A 19,430-nucleotide genomic window follows, 5' to 3' on the forward strand; every position below is an offset into this window, starting at 1 on the left:
CAATGTCAGACCTCTCCAGCCTGACTTTGGGGGCACCAGGACCATTACTCTGTCCTCTCCTTCCCTTGCTCTGTGTCCCCAGCTTGTCCCTTCTCAGCTCGTCATCCCTCCTGGGTGTCTGCCGCACTCCTTGCCCTGCCAGCACTGGGGCGCTGATAGAGCAGGCAGGATTTTGGTATGGGGAGGATGGTGCAGGCAGGACTTTGGCACAGAGCTGGATGCCATAAGAACTGAATGCTGTTCCAGGGGGGCCGTGGCAATGGCTGGTCCCACTCCCAGAGCACTGCTGTGGATGTGGGTGTCAGTTATGCAGTCCGGTGAGGCAGCTGCTGATCCTCAACAGGGATCACACCCAGGTCCTGTGGCACTGAGGAGCTGGTGGACAGAGGCTCCCTAGGGCAGGAGGAATTGGGCAGCTTGGACTGAAAAAGGGCCCTTTGAGTCCTCAGCCACCCTCCTCTCTTTGGGGGCAGCCCCAAAATCCCCCTGTCTGGGCAGTTCATTGCCTGGCTGGTGCTCTGCCTGCATGGTCATGGTAACCGAGGGGTGGGATCTGTGCCCCACAAAAGAGGCGGAGGGACTCAAACCTTCCCACCCCTCCTGTGCTGCTGGGGGACAGTGGAGCCGGGTGAGGTGGAGTGAGATGGTGCTGACCCCTCAGGCTGCCCGTGGCCACCACGCTGTGTCCGCTGCCAAGCTCTGCCCGCGCCGCCGGCGCCCGCAGGAAGGTAAGAGTAGCAAAGCAGATACCGAACGTAACGCGGCCCTGGGCTGTTTGTGTGCCTTTTGTTCAGCAGCACCTTTCATGAATCAGCTAATTAACCACGTTAGGACGGCTCTGCTTCCCCGCCTGAGCTTTATTGGGCAGGGCAGATCTGGGGCACGTGCCAGCGGGAGCCCCAGCCGGCTTTGCCAGGCAGCTGAGGGCTCCCACAGCAGCCGAGGTAGGTGATACCCTGAAGGGGTGCTGGCCATGGGCAGAGGGTGTGAGAGCCCTGTTCCAGTCGCCCTCATTGCAGGCAAGAGCCCCATGCACTCGGGGGCAGGGTCCTGCCTTGCAGCCATGCCTGTGTTTCAGGGAACCTTATGGTGTGATGGACCCAAAATCGTGCAGAGAGCTCCCCTGAAGCCAAAAGAGTTTTGTGCATCCCCCTCCTCTCTCGCTTTTACTCAGCAGCTGTGCTACAGCTCAGCTTGGAGGGCTCCCGGGTGAAGACGTCGTTGGAGGGTGGTGAAGATAGAGCTTTATTCCCAATCTCTCTGTGCCAGCACCTGGTCTGTGCACAGCTCTCTCCACTTCCCAGTGTGTCTCTGTGGCCTCTAACTGGGTGCCCAGGCTCTGCAGTGCTGCCCTGCCCTCTCTGCCAGGTTTCCACAGGCTGCCAGTGGGGCTCACAGCCCTCCCGACGTGGGGCTGTCCGGCTGGCAGGGAGCACCCTCTGAGCACATTCCCTGCCCCGGGGCTCTCGCAGAAACAAATGCCCTGTGCGTGCCGGCGGCTGGAAGGCTCTGGTGCCTGCCATGGGAGCTGCTGAGGCCAGAACACCCCGGCTGTGAACAATGAGCCGGCGAAAGCCGCAGCTGCCGGCCGGGATTCAGCGGCTGCTGCCGAATCCGGCCGGTTCCTCTCCTAAGCGCTGCTTGTTCGGCCAGATGCCGATGGCTCCAGCAAGTGCCGGGAGACAGCAGCTCCAGGTGAGCCAGGGTTTTTGTGAGTGGCTGGGCTTTGGGCAAGACCCTGTGTAGTGAGAGGCTCCTCGTGGCCCAGCCAGGTCCTACCCTCAAAAATTGTCCCTCTCCCACAATACAGCCCTCGCCTTGTGCAGAGCCCTGCATGTGGAACAGGCTGGAGGAAGTTTCTCTGCCAAAGCTGTGAAATTCCGGGTGGGAACTTTTTTGGTAAATAAAAGAGGGAATTGCTGTGTTGGTGCCCGAACCCACTTCTCGCCCTCAGCCTTGAGATGGGGCTGCCCTTGTGTCACAGCCAGAACCACCCCAGGGACACAGATGGGTGGTGGCAGTGGTGACACCTGCACTCCTGACCTTCTGGTCTGCTCTTGTACTTTCCAGCCCCACTTTTCCCTTTGCTGGCGCCTTTGCTGCCCCAGAGCCACGTTGACCGTGTCTCCTGCTCCTTCTCCCAGGGCTCCCAAATCCTGTCAGCTCCACAGGGAGCGGACCTGCAGCTGCCTGGGCCAAGCACAGGCTCCTGTTCCGAGCATAGCAGGGCCCTTTGCCTGGGTTTTGGGTGGCGTCTGGTCAGACCCCACTGTCCCCCCTGCCCTACCGGGGCCTTTCTGCCGGCTGGCTCCGGGCCCCTGGTCTCCCCTGGTCCTGCCGTTTGCTCCACCGATTCTGCCAGGGAGGCTGATCCCGGCACTGGGGGACACTGGGAGAGGCTGGTCCAGGACCAGGAGCGGGTGAGCTGCTCCCAGCTATTTCCCACGGAGCCACTGGAGGGCGGCAGTGACCCGCCGCAGAGGGGCCCGCCTGCTCCATCTGGGCGAACTGGGCAAACTGGGGCAGTTCGGGCAGGGCGGGCGCAGGCGGGGCGGGAAGGGGCTCCCGAGGTCCCCCCAGGCCTTCTCAGGGCCCGCGTCCCTCCAGGGCCCTATCCCAGGTCTGCTTACCCCGTGTCGGTGGTCTCTTAAAGCCCCGCGGAGCCTCCAGAGACCCCGCAGGCGCCGGGGAGGTCGAGCGGGTGTGGGAGTTCCAAGCTTGTTTCATAGAATAGTTTGGGTGGGAAGGGACCTTTAAAGATCACTTAGTCCAACCCCCCTGCCACGAGCTGGGACATCTCCAACCAGCGAGGTGCTCATGGGCAACCTGTTCTAGTGTTTCATCACCCTCATTGCAAAAAGTGTCTGCCTTTTATCTAGTATAAATTGGCCCTCCTTTAAAGCCATCACCCCTTGTATTGCTACGGGCCCTGCTAAAAAGTCTGTCCCCATCTTTCTTATAGACCCCCTTCAAGTAGTGGAAGGCTACAAAAAGGTCTCTCTGGACCCTTCTCCAGACTGAACAATCCCAGCTCTCAGTCTGTCTTCACAGGAGAGCTGTTCCTCCCCTCTGATCATTTTTGTGGCCTCCTCTGTACCCCCCTCCAACAGGGGCAGAATCATCTCCCTTGACCAGCTGGTCATGCTGCTTTGGATGCAGCCCAGGATACAACAGGCCCTTAGAAGAACAGGCACCCAGGGTAGACTCAGTCCCACTGGCAACATCTGTCCCTTTGCTCTGGTTGTAGCTGAGCCTGGCAGAGGAGGTGCCTGCTCCCTGTCTCTGCTGGAATCTCCCATGTGGGTCTACAGAACATCTGCCCTAGAACACACAGAGGCACCTGCTCTCAAGACCCTCAATCTTTTTAATTTTTCCTATTTGGATACCTTTTGTCCCTCCTCTGACTGAGGTACCACCCTCACTGGGTGTCATTCATGCTGGGTGCAGTTTCAGTTGATGTCTTTGTTTGAAGGCTGGCCCAGGATGGTTCATGCTGCTGCCAAGACTCTGCCCTGTGAGTGCCACAGGCTGAGATCCATCAGTGAGGCTCAGGAGAAAGCTGCTTCAGTGGCTGGTGAGAATTAGTGCTCCAGCTTCAATCCCCCTAAAAAATATTTACACTGTATCCCTCCCAACTACACCCAGGCGCTGAATCCAGGGTCTGAAATGATGCCTTTTATGTCCCTGTGACTCCCGAGAAACTCAAGCCCAGGCACAGGACAGGCTGACCAAGGCGTTGAGGGATCATAGAGCTGACTGGATGTTTAGGAGCAGAAGCTGGAGATGCCCCTTCCCACGATGTCCATGTGCTAGAGCTGGTTACAAATGACAGAGAAAAGCAGGGCTGGAGGAATCTGTCACAGCAAAACTGCTGCCGTGTCATTAAAGCCTCAGACACGTGGAGATTGTTGGTGTCATCAACTGCAGCCCCAGTGGAGCTCCAGGGAGCTCAGCCCAGCACGGGACTGATGGTGGTGACCTCAGGGGAACACAGGTTTTCCAGAGGGCTTTGAGTGTCCCCAGGCACTTCAAACAGCAGAACAGTGTGTGGTGCTGCTTGAAAACCAGTGACAAAGGGACAAAATGCCACGAGGGATTAACAGACAGAGGGGAGGCCAAGGAGAAGCCTTGGTCAGAGCAGTCAGGACACCTTTCCAACGTGGCCAGCTGGAGGAAGAGAAATGTAACCAGGATATGGGGGCTATGGAAGAGGCAGGGCTGTGGAAAGCCCTGTGCTGCTGGCTTGAGTGATGGGAGCTTGTGCCCACTGAGAAGCATTTTTGTAACAGAAAGGAAAACACACAGAACTAACATTTCTTCCCTTCTTTGGACGGTAGGAATGTTTTAATTGAGAAATTTGTTTTAATTACATTAGGTGATATCACAGTCTATTTTACAAGTTCAAGGTAAGAGGATGTGTGGACCAGTTACACAGAAATCCAGCAAAAGGATAAAAACCTACAACATGAGAAAAATGAAAAGGTTAACTTAATCCCAAAAGAAAAGCATCGAGAGTTTGGTGTGAGTGGAAATGGGAGATTTATACCAGGGTCCAGAAAAGTAGAAAGGATGAGACTAACATAATTTACAGTATTGGTTCTGCATGACCATCGTTTGCCCGTGTTCAGAGACAGCCTCTCTTCCCCAGGGCATCTCTGAGCAGATGGCCCCGTCTCTGAGGGTTTGGTCTGGTCTTGTCAGAGGAGAAAGCAAAATAACTGATGGGCAAAGGTCACAACCCACGTTGAGCTGGTCCCCAGGGTCACCGCCTACAGGAGTGTCTTCCACTGGATAGTCGGGGGGTTCTGCACCAAGAACTGCATGGAGGAAAACTAAAACAGCTCCAAAAAGCCCCATCTCAAACGTAGAAAAGTCTCACTCTGGAAGTGCTTACGAGAAGATCGTCATCATAGAATTTGGTTTCTATAATAACATTACCACTGCGGGAGGAAAGGAGGAGAAAGGAGAGGCGTTAGAAGGACACACAGACAGTGGACAACGACTGCTCCTCTCCACATTCCCACAAGCCTGGGCTCACACCTTACCCACCCCACAACAGTGCAGAGAGCACTGTGTCCTGGGTCAGTCAGGACTGAAGGATCTCCCAAGCACATTCCCACGTGGAATGTTCCCTCCATCCATCCCTCCCTTGTCATCCCCTCTCTGGGCACAGTACTGCTCAGGCTGCAGAGTGCTCAGACAGCAAACTTCTGCTCACTCCTATTGCTAAAAATAAACTAGCAGTCCCAGCACCTTCAAGGCCCCTCTCTCCTGCAGGAATTGTGAAAACCAATGGGAATTCTTTTTTTTATTCCCCATCTCTGTCCTCTAGTGCTGAGCAAGCTACATCACCCAATTTAACATGTCATTTCCCTCAAGAAGTGCTTAAATACAAACATGCAAGCATATTTTATACAAACTGCAGTGGAAATGTGGATTTGGGTGTGACAGAAGCTCTGAGGATTTAACTTGCTGACTTTGGAGATTTTGGTAGACAAAAGTAAGAACTTTTGAGACCATTACAACACCTGGACACCTGAGCAGTGTCATCTGACCATGTCTAAATAACCTGGCTCTTGGACACCAAAGCAGCAGCTCCACCTCCACTGTGGCTCTTGGTGTAACACTGGGAAAGCTGCACCTGCTGAGTGTAAGGATTTTGCTGTGGTATGGATCATGCTGGAACTCAAATGTCAGGGAATGTTCTCAATCTGATACTCAGTCATCCTGGGAACTCTTGGTGCAGTGCCTTGATTAGCACCAAGTATCACATCTCCACTGTCTCCTGCTATGGGAACACTGAGAGAAACATGAGGTCTTTGGGAATACCAGAAAGTGAGGGGCTCTGCAAGTCCTGGCAGCTGGAAAGGGCTGATTTCTTAGGGCCACAAATCTCCCTTTGGATTTCTTTGGGCTGGGGGTTCTAGTGAAAAGCCTCAAAAATTGCTTTAGGACACCTCCATTGAACAGAAGAGAGATCTCGGCTGCCCACTACAAGTGGACATACTTCAGGGAATGAATGGGACATGGGAAAATCCTCAAGGTCACTTGAGAACTGGACTCTCTTGATTCCCAGTCCTGAGGATGTCTTGATTTCCTGAGATGATCAAACCCAACTAGTCAGGTGTGCTTGTTTCTTTACTCTGACTCCCAAATCTGGCTTCTCCTGTACCGACTGACAGCCACCAGCTCTGGGAGCTGAGGTGTGCAGCACCTCTGAGGTTCTGAGCAGGCTGTGCCAGGAGCACTGTTGGAACACCAATGCTCCCCTGAGTCCACCCTCTCTTGGAACGTGCTGGGAGTGGAAATCAGTGATGGTAGTTCCCATCCCGGTGCCTTCTCTATGCAACTGGCTTTCCTCCAGACAGGGAGCCAGAGGGAAAATGCTGGAGAGGGAGGTCTTCCAGAGGACACAGTGACCTTGCAGTGAGCCTGCTGCTCCCGGTCTGCCTCTTGTTGGCAGCGGGATTCCCAAACCCTTCTGTCTGTGCTGGCAGTGTGCTCCCTGTGTGCCTGCCAGCACCCATCTAGCACTGCAGAGAGGGTGGTTACCCTTCCCAAGGGCCTCCCTCCAGGAGCCTTTTCCATCATCCCACCCAGGCTGGAGCCTTGCTGCTCATACTCAGGGCAATGCCCAGCATGTGCTCCTGTGACACATCTGAGGGATCACTGACCTGCCCAGGAGTCCTTGTGTGAAGAGCAGCCAGGAGGAGACCTTCCTGAGGAAGGTGTGTGAATCTTACTACAGATGTCTCTAAAATGACTGTTTCCTACCTGTTAAGAGAGTTTTAGCCCCAGATACAACTCTGTGTGACTAAATGCATGGTGTATAAACCAATTTAGAGACACAAAGCTCAGCAGAATGGTACAGTGATGAAACAAATACTAGATGAGCTACTACAGGTGATATATTGCACGAATAAAACCATCTTGGACAAGAGTCAGTGATCAATAGCTGACTTGAAAATGGCCCAGACATCTGCTGGGTTATTTTTAACCCTGGATGTAAGGGGTATTAAGCTGGAAAACATTTTTAAATCCTTTCATGGTTCACCTTTCAAAAAAATTAAGCAACTCTAAAAAGGATCAGTTCCACTTTCTCCAAACCTTTACAACTATATTAATGCAAATTGGACCTATGGGAAGGAAGGTAATGAGGTTAGCTTAGCCTCTTTTATCTCTCAACAACTAACAGTCGTGAGGTGATTCAGAGTTGGTAGCAGTTCCCTCTCCTCGTTCCCACGGTGGCCCCCAAGGAAATGCCACACACTGCTTTTGCTTTGCCTGCTCTCAGATTCTGCAAGGCCAAGGCACTCACGTTAAAACATTAGCTGGCATCATCTGTGATTCAGGTGCTGCCTCTATCAAGGACTGCCAAGTGTTTGTGGAGTTAGGAATCACAAAACCGAATTCAAAGAACCATTCTGCAAAGTAAAAAGAAGATCCAGAGGCATTTGAGAGACAATAAAATCCACAAATGGTCCTTTTGCTTTTCATCCAACAGGTTGGGGAACTCCCTAAACTGTCCTGCTGTGCTGCCAACATTTTACATTTAAATTACTTTGTACAGTTTAAGCTGCACTGAACCCTGCCCTCCTCTTAGAGCAGATACTCCCTTTCTAGAATAGCTGATGGTACTGATTAGGTCACACCACTTCCTTAGCATTCAGTGGAAATTTCATCACACCTAACTGGGAACAGGGAAACCACACTCCTCCCCTTGCAGACATCCCTCGGATCCAGTTGAGATTAACTGTGCAACTGGTTGCCCAGAAGACACAGGGATCAATGTTTTATCTGCCCCTCCTCCAGCCCAGATTAAGAGTCAGTGGGGTCAGATGTGGAGTCAGAGGCAAAAAAAGGTGGTGGCACTGCCGTAGCCCAGGTAAACCAGAGGCTCCAGCCTGGCAGTGGCCAGCACTCTGAGGAAGAGGCAGGAATTCCAGTAATAGGGGACTCTGAAATAACCTGTTTCCTTGCCTCAGGCAGCTTGTGGTGGATTTATGCCCTCAGGCATGATTACCCAGCTTTTTTGCTTACATAACAAAGTGTTAACACACTTATGAAAAGCAATCCCTAATACTGTGGCCCATTAGTCCTGACAAGATGAGTGCTTCAGTCTACTCTGAAAAATTAAAATCACCATGTCCAACCCATTTTAGTTTCTCTAATCCCCACCACACTGGGTCAGTCAGTCCCTGTGCTGCAGCACACACAGCACATCCATACCTTCTAGACACTGCCCTTTGAAATAAACTTTCTGTTCCAGTCGGAATTTTTCCATTTGTTCCGCTGAGGAAAAGTTTAACTCCCGAGACACTGCTTTGCATTTCAGGATTTTTTTAGGAACTCGAGCTGTGAAACAGATAAAGAAGCATTATTTGGACACAATAAAACAAACCCAGCTGCTGCAGGTACTATTATTCTGTACTTTGAAATAATGATTAGTGCTAGTACAAGATCATAGCAGCAGGAGAAATGCAAACACAAAGGTCTTTGTTTTCACATTTGCAAGAGTGAAATCCAAGATGCAAACAGGTTAATACCTTGCCCAGAGCCAGGAATTTTAAACTTGGGACAGAACCAGGGATACAACACTGATCTCTCAGTCTCCTGGTTGTTTGTTACTAAACCCCATAATTTTTCAAGTTGAAATATGAGATGCAACTTCAATTTTTACTTTAAGAAGTGTGTTGAAGATCACAGGCAGCCAAAGGGCCGCTTAGCACACCAAACCTTTGAGCCCTTCCCACTTCTCCTTCCCTTTCACACTGTGCATCCCCAGAGAACCACAAACAGGTGTTTCTCAGCCCAGCAGCACTTCCTGAGCCACCTCAGAGCTCTGGGAAGTTGTCCTGCAGAAGTACACAAAATGCCTGTTCCTGACACACTGAGACCTCCTCAGGCTGTAAAGCTGGGACCACACCAGAGAGTTTAAGAGAGCAATTTGGCAATCCAGGTTTCTGGGCCCTTGCAGTGGGTGAGACACCAAGTGGCAAACTGTACCTTGTAGATATTTCACAAAATTATTTTCTTGTAGAAGTGGAGGAGTAAGAGAAGGGACAGTTTGGGAGCACTGATTAATATGCTGAAAGGTCCTAATCAGGAGAATATGGTGGAGAGTCAATATAGTAAAAACCTCCCAAGCCTGTCGTGTTTCACTGGTGTGATTGTGCATAATCCTTCCTGCATATTAGAGAATGTTTCATGTAAATTTATTAGAAATAAAGAGGAGAGGGAATACAGCTGGCATGTGCTTTATAAGCCAAACTGTTCCTAAATGGAAAGCATATCAACACATCCATGAACAGAGAGCAGGCTGGTGTTTAATAAAAAGAAGAGTCTACCAAACCCCAGGTAAATCCATCTAACCTAGAGCAGTTTAATGGAGTAGGACCTTGATATGAAACCAATCTCAAGAGCTGGAGGGTTAGGGAATGTAAGGCAGCATCCTATCCCATGGAGAAGCACACAGCCCACAGTTGGTTAGAAAAAAAAAAAGATAAAAGAAGAAATTAAAAGTGTAAGGGAAGAGTGTTAAATGTAAAAGCTCTCTAATTATTTTTAGGGTTCTTTTTTTTCAGCATAGAAATCTGCATGGCACCATCCTTTACTCACAAGTACAGACTACAGTCTGTTATGATAAATGTCCTTCTGCAGTTAAGTGTAAAATGGCTCATTAAAACTATTCTGCAATTTAGTAATTACATTTCTTTCATCCCCAAGACAGATTGCTGAGTGTGTCTGCTTTAATATTGTAAAACTACAAAATAAAGGATTACTTTGAATACAAGGAGCACTGTGTAGTCTTTAAATAACTTATTTAAGAGATTTTAATTCATATTTATACCATCAAGCAGAAAATTTTAATTGAAATTATTTACTTAAAACTCATTTTACTTTTATTTTTCCTTCTTTCTATTAAAAAGACAGGAAAGAAAGAAGTTTGATTCTTATCAGTTAGGTCCATTTTAAGACATTCTGGAATGCAGGTAAGCATAGACTTAATCCTAAATTTACTACTGCTTTTTGTTAACTTGAGGATATTCTACACCTGCACATTTATTTAAGCACTTACATAGCTAACATACATTTAGTCAGATGCTTTATGCTGATTAGATTAGAAATGATACATTTCTTATTTATCAAGCAAGTCATTTTGGGTCCAACTGTACTTAGTTAGAAACTGCAATTCAATTAAAATATCCATATCATTATGTTTTCATATAGTTTAATAAAGCTACCTTAAATACTGAGACATAAGAAAGCAAGCTGTCTTAGCCAAACTGATTTTACATTTCAGACTACAACTTTGCTTAAACCATGAAAGGACTATTTGTATTTCACGAATGAAAGCTGGCTGTGGTGACTGGGAACAACACGGGATTCTGTAAGTGCTACACCTCAGCAGCTTACTCCAAGATCTGCTTGCATATTGGAAGAAACTAAACTTCACAGATTTGCATCTCCCAAATTGCCTCCCGGTTTTGAATGCCCTGTCACTGAATTGAGTTGACGGGAAAAGCTCCTGCTGTCAAAAGCTGGTTTAGATGATTAATTCCAGTTTCAGGTGCTCAGGCAGTGATTTTCACTACTTAAGGCAGCTTAATGTTAAGGCTTCGGCAGCAATCCAATACCACATTAATATTGTTTTTATTTCATCTAAGTGGTAATAGTAAGTTAAGGCAGTAATACAGTATCATGATTTGAAACTTAAGAGTTCATTTTATAAAGAAATCTGTACTTAAATCAAATAGAAGTGGTGCTTATAAAGCAAACAGAAGTTCTGTTTAAGGGAAATACATTTTATTCACTCTGCTATATATTTGATTCTTTGTTTGCTATGTCTAGACTGTGATTTGCCCTGAATAGCCACAAAACATACACACACACAAAAGTACTATATAATGACTTTAAGACACACATGGTCTTCATTTTAAAACAATTATTCTGACTGCCCTCATTGGTTCTGCTGCAGGACTGTACCAGAACTACATTTCCTCACACCTTCTTTTAACTCACAGTCAGATTATCCCCCTTTGCTGGATGCCTCTTGCCTTTCTCAGCCTATTTAATGAACATAACCTATCCACCTCAGCTTTCTTTTCTTGCTAAGCCATACAACAATGGCTTCTTTCCTCTGTTCTCCAAAGGAAGACTATCATCCCATCCATAATCTTTTCAGTGGCTTCTCCTAATAGCTCTCCTCTGCATCTGTTACAGTTTGCAGTCATCCATCTTCTAGATGGATGAGTGAACTGCACACCAGATAAGGTCTAAACAATTCCTTGTACAATGGGCATTAATCTCAGGCCAGAGTATGTTTTAATTAATTCCCCAGGCTCCTCTGATGGGGATGAGGGTTCCTTTTTAATATGTGAGGAAAATCTGAGACACAGTGAGGTGATATGACTTGCCCAAAGATGACATCTGTCCTTCAGGGTAGGGGTATGTTTGTACCTCAGGTGACCCAGCAATGCAGCACCACCCAGCCCCAAGATGCACAATAAAGTCACACAGTACCTTCATGCTCCACTCCAGGTACAGACAGATCTTCCGTTCCTTGCCAGAGGATCTTCCCTGTTTCTGCATCCCGAAGGTTCATCCAATTTCTGATTGGGAAGCAAATAAGGAAAACAAGCCATCTACACCCCTAAATGCTGCGTGCAGTATTCTTTGCTAAGCTCTGAAATAGGCTACTCCAGCTGAGTTTCAATCTTGTTTTCCGATTCTCAGGAGGCCAAGGAAAAGAGATGCTTTTTCCTAGAAAACGAATGAACAAACCAACCCCTGACCAGAATGAATTCAACAAGAGTTGTATAGCCACAGATTTAGTTTTCACTTCAGACTGAAGCTTGTTAATCTCATTTATCATTTTCCGTTGCTTCTAGAGGATAAAGGCAGTGCCACTGAGCTGCAGAGAAGCAAGAGCATTGCTAACAATAACAGATAATTCTACACAAACAATTGTTGTTCTCCAACATTTGAAAAATGCTAGAAAAAGGAGTGCTTCCTATAAAATGTTATAAAAAGAGTAACATCCAATCGAGCTCGTTTTCTTAGCCTATAAAATATTAATATCACAGGTTGTTCTATTGCTGTTGACCTTGTAACTGCCACTCATGGGAATTCTTCAGCTGCTGAGAGCTAAGCAGAGAGAGATCTTCTCTTTTAACTCTCAGCAAGTGAGGCTGTGCCAGCTTTCAAAAATCCCAAATCAGTGAGTTAGTCATTAAAGTCACAGGCAAGTAGGAAATACTCGTATTTCCAAAGGGACAATTAACAACGATCTTAAGCACAATTTTGAAAAGTCTTTCCCATAGGATAATTCAGATGTCAACACCTCAGAACAAGGAGCCTGCACACCTGCCTGATGCCATCCTGAATGGGGACAGACCCATCCTTAAGCCTCCTGCCCTCCTGCTCCGCAGCTCACCAGGGAGGCTCCGGGGATTCACCAGTGTAAACACCAGAGACTGACCAGAGCAGGATCTCTGAGATGAGCCCACACAAACCAGCACCTTTCCAGGAGTTCCCTTGGGCTTGGTTTACAGCAGCACACCCCTCGTACTCAGTACTTCCTGGACCAACTGCTCAAGGGACTGACTGAGGAGGCAGAGAAGCAGCAGAGGGACAATCTGGACCTTGACATGGGTATAAATAGGAGCTGTCAGAAATTTGCATGTTGAACTCATCCTCTAACACACACAGTTTCCAGGCAGACTCACACAAACTCGTCACATTGATCACATTTTTCCAGAGCTCCTGGGAAGAAACAGATGCTTTAGCAAATTTTGCATTACAGGGCAACATTTGTTTTAAAATTACGTGTGTGGAGGAAGGAAGGGAAAATGGTCGCTTCACACAGATGTGAGGATTCTTTCCCTTCCTGAGGCCTGGTCAGACTTTCCACGTCCCACTGAAAGGACAGGAGGGAATGTGTGCACAGGGCCTGTTTACACACAACTTAGCAACAACTTGGAGCATGGGAAGAGGGAGCGTGGGGCAGGGTGCTCATGTCCTTCTAGGCTGTTCTAAAACACATAACATTTTTTCTGGGATTAAGGCAAAAATGAAAGGGGGAGAAGACAAAAAGCATCATCCTCCATATCCTGGCAGAAAGCTGGAAAGTGGAGCTCTCTCCCCAGCTAGCAACCCAAGGGAGATGGGGGCTGGCACGCAGGTCAGAGAGAGAAAATGAGTAGCAGAATGGCAAGAAGAACCTGCAGCAGGGTTGGGTACTTCACGTGATGCTGGCTGGAAAACCCCAAGTCCTCAGCCAACACAACCTGTAGGATGGAACTGCCCCAACCGTAATTTAAAACGTCCAAAAAAATCCACCATTTTTCCATACATCTTCCCATGGACAAACATACAAACTAGCCAGGGTGAAGCTATTTGCATAGAAAGCAGTGTGCCATCTATCAAATGCCATGTATGAGGGGAAAATAAATGAGACAATGTGAGCATCTCACTGACAAACTCATTTATCTTCACGACACTCTGTGATGCAGACACTCTTCACTATTAGCTGTACAGTAATTTAGCAAATTGGGCACTTGAGTATCAAAAACCTGCTACCTCTAAAAAATGATCCTCACGAGTATTTACTTGAATTTGTTCACTATCAATACCAGTGGGAGTTATGAGCTCACAGGTTTGGCCACTGGCCGTGTAGTGCCAAACTGGGCAGCAGACAAGTTCCTCTGAGCTGGAGATGAAGCACTAACCAGAACAGCAAACCCAGCTCTGCATAGGAACTGATCCAGCCTCCCAGTTGCTGTATCAACACTCTAACTAATGGACTATTCCTTTTTCCTTGACATGAATTGCCTTGCCTTCCTGTCCCTCTTCCCTTATCAATTTTTGGAGCACACTGAAATCACATTTACCATTTTCAAAAGTATTATATTAGGAGCGCCCTTGAGAGAGAAGTAGCCTGACAGCTTAATTATTATCCTTACTTGAAATCCACAGTTATAAAGTGTTAGTGACCTACTATTTCTGGAGAGAGAAAACACTACTGTAGACTGCTGACCTCTGTCACTTCTCCCTATCAGGATTTGACTCTCAATCCAGACCAAGAAAGGTGATACAACTTACGTTGCCATACTGAACAATGCCAGACATGTTAACATTTGGGGTGTTAGACTTCTATAAAGTGCTATCTGGCTTTATTTTGTATTGTTCCACTGTAAAAAGTAAATCCATGCAGGACAGCCTGCCCCATGCTTTGTATTCTGTCAAATTAAAGAGTAAATAAAAAGCCCAAGGCTATACCCTCCTGATGAGAGCCTGCCTTATGCATGCAGCAATGCATGCCACAGTTCCTAGAAAGTATCTTGTATTGAAACAATCTGAGTAGGGCCAACCTGTGTAAATTCCACATCAAATGAACACAGGTTTGGTGTCAGCCAAAGGCTTTCTGGCCTTGTCAGGTGCATGTGATGGTTCAGGACGTGCTTTTCCAACTTCTGCAAATGAAAAAAATGAAATCAACCTCCTAATCAGAGTGTATGCACAAAACTGAAACATGTGGACCCAGGCATATTTTAAGGGATCAGAATACTCGAGCCAGTTAACAGGTTTTTTCCCAATAACTGAGCTTTATTAAAAGGGAAGAACAAATCATTAGGTGTTAAAAGCACACACACACAATCTTCTTCTATTGGAAAAAACCACTTCATGCACAAGAGGTTAATTTTTAAAAAAAAAACCACTATGTTTAAAAAGACACAGGTATCTGAAAAAAATCCTAAGTCAAAACTGAGATAATTTATAAAACTTAACTGTAATGGGATTAAAAAGAGGCAGAACCCATCACAAGTGATTTCTTGACAAGGGAATACCTGACAAAGCAGCAGCTGCACTGCTTACCTAGTTAGCAGCTTATCACACTATTTCTGTCATCTTGGATAGAAAGGCTGCTACTAGGACATACCCCCAAGTGAGGAAAATGGAGATCTTGAACCAAACCCACACACACTGTTATCTTCTAATGTGTTTAATTGGTTTAAGATTCTTCCACCTCAGCATGAGAGATATTGTTACTAAAAATAAAGAGTGCTCCATTCCTGAGCAGCACTGGAGATCTGCAGGCAGGATGAAGAGGGCATTTTAAGCATTGTTGAAAAGGAGAAAATAAATTAATATTGGTTTAATACAATTACTCTTTTTGAAGAGGCTCATGTCAAGCCACCTGGCAGGCGTAGCTAAGAAGAGCAAGTAGAAAGCCAGGCAGTTACAGCTTTGTTAGTATATGTGGGGGGAAAAGGAAGGACAATGGAGTACTTCTAATTCAGTTTATCACTCTCAGTCACAAGAACACTCTTATAAATTTTCATTCACCTGGATTTTGGTGGGTTTGGTGGTTATTTTGGAAACAATGTCTGATTTAAGACTCAATAGATCAAATGCTCTTCAATCCTGAAGGCAAGAAAGGATTAGGCAGAACAGCAGAAGGAAGGGTGTTCTGTTGATCTATTTATATTCCACCACCTATTGGGTCAGCAAAGTCTTACATAAAAGCTTTGTAGTAGCTGGAATTTGACTTGCTTTATATACATGACATGAATTAGCTTCCTCACAGACCTACTTTGCTTAGCCTGATGAAGGGAAATGGTTTGTGCATTTCCAAGTCCAAATTTTGCTGTCTTGAATACCTCTGATGTCAGAACAGAAATTCTTTCTTTTTTGTATCTGTCACAGAGATAATTTTGTTCAAACAAATCAAAATGTACATCCTTATCTTTCAGAGCTTTAGCATTGCAAAAGATTCCCTTGTATTACCACACTTGTAATTAAGAATAACCTTAAAGGAAGAAAGAGTACAAACAAAAGTAATCACTGAAGTAGTATAAAGTTAAAAGAAGTTTTGCCTCAATATCCTTGACTGTTACTGATATGGTGTAATGTTTAGCACTTCTTGAATATCTCAGGCTGCAGGAAACAGTAGGTGTCATTTCTTTCGTTAAAATGATCCATTTTTCATTTTATTCCTTGCTGTCTACACTGTTCTAAAACCTTAGGAACTGCTGCACTCTTATCATTCATAATAAAAGTAAGCCTAATGTTCATAACCCCTCCCAGAAAGAAGGTGTTTCATGATCTTTGCCAGCTTTTTTTTTTTCCCCACATGAAATGTAACATTAAGAGACTTGTCCTATGGGACAAATGACAGAAGGAAAGTGGAGCTGAAAGCCCTGACCAATTCAGACTTACATCTCTGTTGAAGACCCAAAAAAGCCTCTGACCTGGACTGATCAACTTTCACTCCTGATTTTACACTGCTGGTCATGTAAAGCAGACACAAAGGGGTGGTCATGACATGGGTGAGCAGGTAAGTAAAGAGCAACCTTCAGGGGTCATATTTATATCAGACATATTTTCCCAAAGGAATATTTGCATCTCAGTTGTTTAAATCCAGTCTGAGGAGTAAGGACCAATATAAATTACCCAAAATAACTACCAAACTACAGGATTACTAAGTAGACCACCCAAATGGCCTTATATGCTTCTCCTCCACTCATGCCATTCATCCTCTAATCTTTCCAATCTCTAATCTCACTTTTTATTACAACTCCCAAATCCCTCTTCCACAGAACTCCTAATTGTGTGCTTAAAGTTAAGCATATGCACAGACATTTTGCTCGATCAGGCTCTTGAATTCACTCCGTTCACACTCAAGAGAAATGCTGCTGTTTGGTGTTTAATAAACCACAAGCACCCATGCTGGCAGTGTGTTAAGAGAAAAGGAAACTGTCCTCCCAGCCTAAGGATGAAATTCAGTGCAAAATCCTATCTATTGAATGAGCATCCATTCATTCTGTGTAGTAACAGAAATACCAAAGCAAACACTCCAACTGGAAGCTATTCCTCAAACATTACTGGAGCCTTTGGGTATAGCACTGTCAACTTTCCCTGCTTTCAGACAGCAGCACACTCTCTTGAGTTCCAGATTAGACAGAAAACATGCTATGACAGCTCTTACAAAAGCAGGGCTTTTTAAAAACTCCTCTATTATAAACCAACTTTCCTGGAGTGACGCACAAGATATGGGTTACTGTGCTTCTCCAAATGATGGGAGGTGCTGGGGACTGGAAAGGTGCTCTATTAAATCCTCAAATGGAAGGAAGCCAATTATCCCTTCAAAGCACTCCTGACACTCCTGTACTTGCTGTAAAAGAGCCTGCTTTTAAAGTCTCCTGCACAGAACAAATTGCTGTGCAACAGAAGCCAGGGAGATCCACAGATTAATGCAAACCACATGACAAAATGCAGCAAAAATCCTCAGCAACCAACAAAGTCATTTCACAGCAAATTATGTAATCAGAAGGATATATTTAACAGCTACAGCATCACAGCAAAAAGATCAACACAATATCATACACTTGTATACTTCGAACTTCCCTTTATACTTTCTGCCTTGCACCTTTGTGTGCAGATGTGTTTACACAGATCTGGTATCACCACAACACATTTTCAGCTAACATCCATCAGACAGTGCTGGATAAGGCTGCTCTTGGCCCATATTTGGAAAGACAGTCAACAAGTTACTGCATATCATGTCAATCTTACCTTAACTGTAATAGAAAATGATACTATTCACTATTTTAATCAAAATGAACAGTTAACACACTATTCTATAGCATCCTGGTGACATCAGGTAACAAAATAAGACACAGAATTTGCTTTAAGTTTGTTTACATTTAATTTGCACTGTGGTCAGTTAACTGTCTGTAAATATTCAGAGCAAAATATCTCAAAATCTTACATATTTAAACCAGAATTGGTGACAGCTATAGTACTCTTAACAAAAGCAGGTACTTTGTAAAAATCAATAAAGATGGAGAGCTCCTAGAATCTGGAAGAAGTGTCTGGCATGGGCAGGCAGGGTGGGAGAATGTGTTTTGCAATACTGCAAACTAAGCCAGGCTTCCATTTCACCAACTTCTCCTCTCTTCTCCTCTCTTCCTCAAACGAAAGGAGCAAGAAACAAATGGATGCACAGTTTGAAGGAAGGAGTTACAGACCTAATGTCTGTAACTGTAGATGAAGCTAAGGGTCATCAGGAGGGGAAAAGGTAAAAAAAGAATAAATTACAGTAGTTTGCAAACAGTTGAACAAGGGATGTAGACATTATTGCTTCAAGGCTTATATCTCTGTCCAGATGAGTCTAGTGTTGTAAAAGCTTAACTCTTAGAAATTCCAGCAATTTTTGTCACTGCTGAGTATTAGGAACCAATTTAGGCATTTGCAAGCAACCTTTGATTTCTTCAGACAAAAGCAACATGTGACACTCTTGAACAGCTCCTGCCTGCAGCAGATGAGGAAACTGCCCTGTTACCCTGACATCCAGCAAAGGCCACAAGACAAGGCTTCCAGAGCACATGCCAGGCACTTCTCTGGGAACTAAGCTCAACCCAAAAAGACTAACCACTTCTGAGCTCTAAAAAAAACCCCCACAAACCCTGAGATTTGAGATCCCTAACAACAAAATTTAAAGTAAATCCCAAAATGCACTTGTGGTACAATGAATACAACATTAAAGTGGGAATAAGCTCCAAATCAAATCTACACACAAATCACTGGCTTACAGGATGGGTTCTTGTCAGGGGGAGCAAACTGATCCGTGCCAGATCTGTGGAAGTGCTTTGTTTGCTACCATTAGAAATGTGCTTTGTTTCCTCTAGAAATAGATGTTAAAATGGTTTCTAGAACCATTTTGTGCCAAATAGTACCAAATAAAAGCAAGCTGAAGCAACGCAGTGGTTTTATGCTGCTTTCTGCTGCCTGTGTTTTTTAGGCTTTTCTTTGGCTTCTCTGAATAGCCTTGACAGAATTCCTTTATACCAATGCCTTAGCAGGAAAAACAACATAAGATTGCATCTGGAGATTGGTTTACAACCTAGGTAGTAAAACAATCAATAACTTAGAAAACCTCATCATTGCTTGCAGGACCATCTCAGATTGCACAGAGAAAATTATATTCTCTTTTCCAAAGCAATAACAGCCAACTCCTCCCTGTCTTCCCAGCATTTTTAAATGGATCTCAAAAATTAGCATGTTAGAAAAGCCTGAGCTCATGCTAAGAGCCCTTTGAATATTAACATAATTAATGTCATCAGTAATACTCTGAGCTTGCAGTAACAGCAGGTGAATCAATGGGAATGAGGTATTCATCCAGGAAAAGAATGTGACCTTTAAAATCCATAGGGCTTTATCAGGACGCAATTTTAAAGTGAGTTGCCTGTAGCTCAATGGAAAGAACAAAACTAAATGTAACTAAGGAGAAAGCTAATAGTCACAGCACATATACAAGGGAAACTGAAAATACAATTGAAACATAATCCAGAGGAACCTCCTTATAGAAGATGCCTCATCTGTATCAAAAGGTGAGACAGGTTACAAGACAACTTGAGGAGCCACAT

General features: G+C 45.5%; 1 protein-coding gene across 1 annotated transcript in view; it reads right to left on the reverse strand.

Moving 5' to 3' along the window:
• Window positions 1-4,313: 4,313 nt before the first annotated feature.
• PDE6D (phosphodiesterase 6D) overlaps window positions 4,314-19,430 on the reverse strand; it is a 33,969-nt gene continuing 18,852 nt past the window's right edge. Inside the window, exons 2-5 of the mRNA XM_027647148.1 lie at window positions 11,524-11,612; window positions 8,230-8,355; window positions 7,319-7,424; window positions 4,314-4,940 (exon numbers count right to left, since the gene is read on the reverse strand). Coding sequence (XP_027502949.1) covers window positions 4,859-4,940; window positions 7,319-7,424; window positions 8,230-8,355; window positions 11,524-11,612 — 403 coding nt within the window. The 3' untranslated portion in view covers window positions 4,314-4,858. The remainder of the gene's footprint in view (window positions 4,941-7,318; window positions 7,425-8,229; window positions 8,356-11,523; window positions 11,613-19,430) is intronic.

The sequence above is a fragment of the Corapipo altera genome, unplaced genomic scaffold (assembly GCF_003945725.1).
Source record: "Corapipo altera isolate COAL_440 unplaced genomic scaffold, ASM394572v1 113, whole genome shotgun sequence".
NCBI classification, from domain to species: Eukaryota; Metazoa; Chordata; class Aves; order Passeriformes; family Pipridae; genus Corapipo; species Corapipo altera.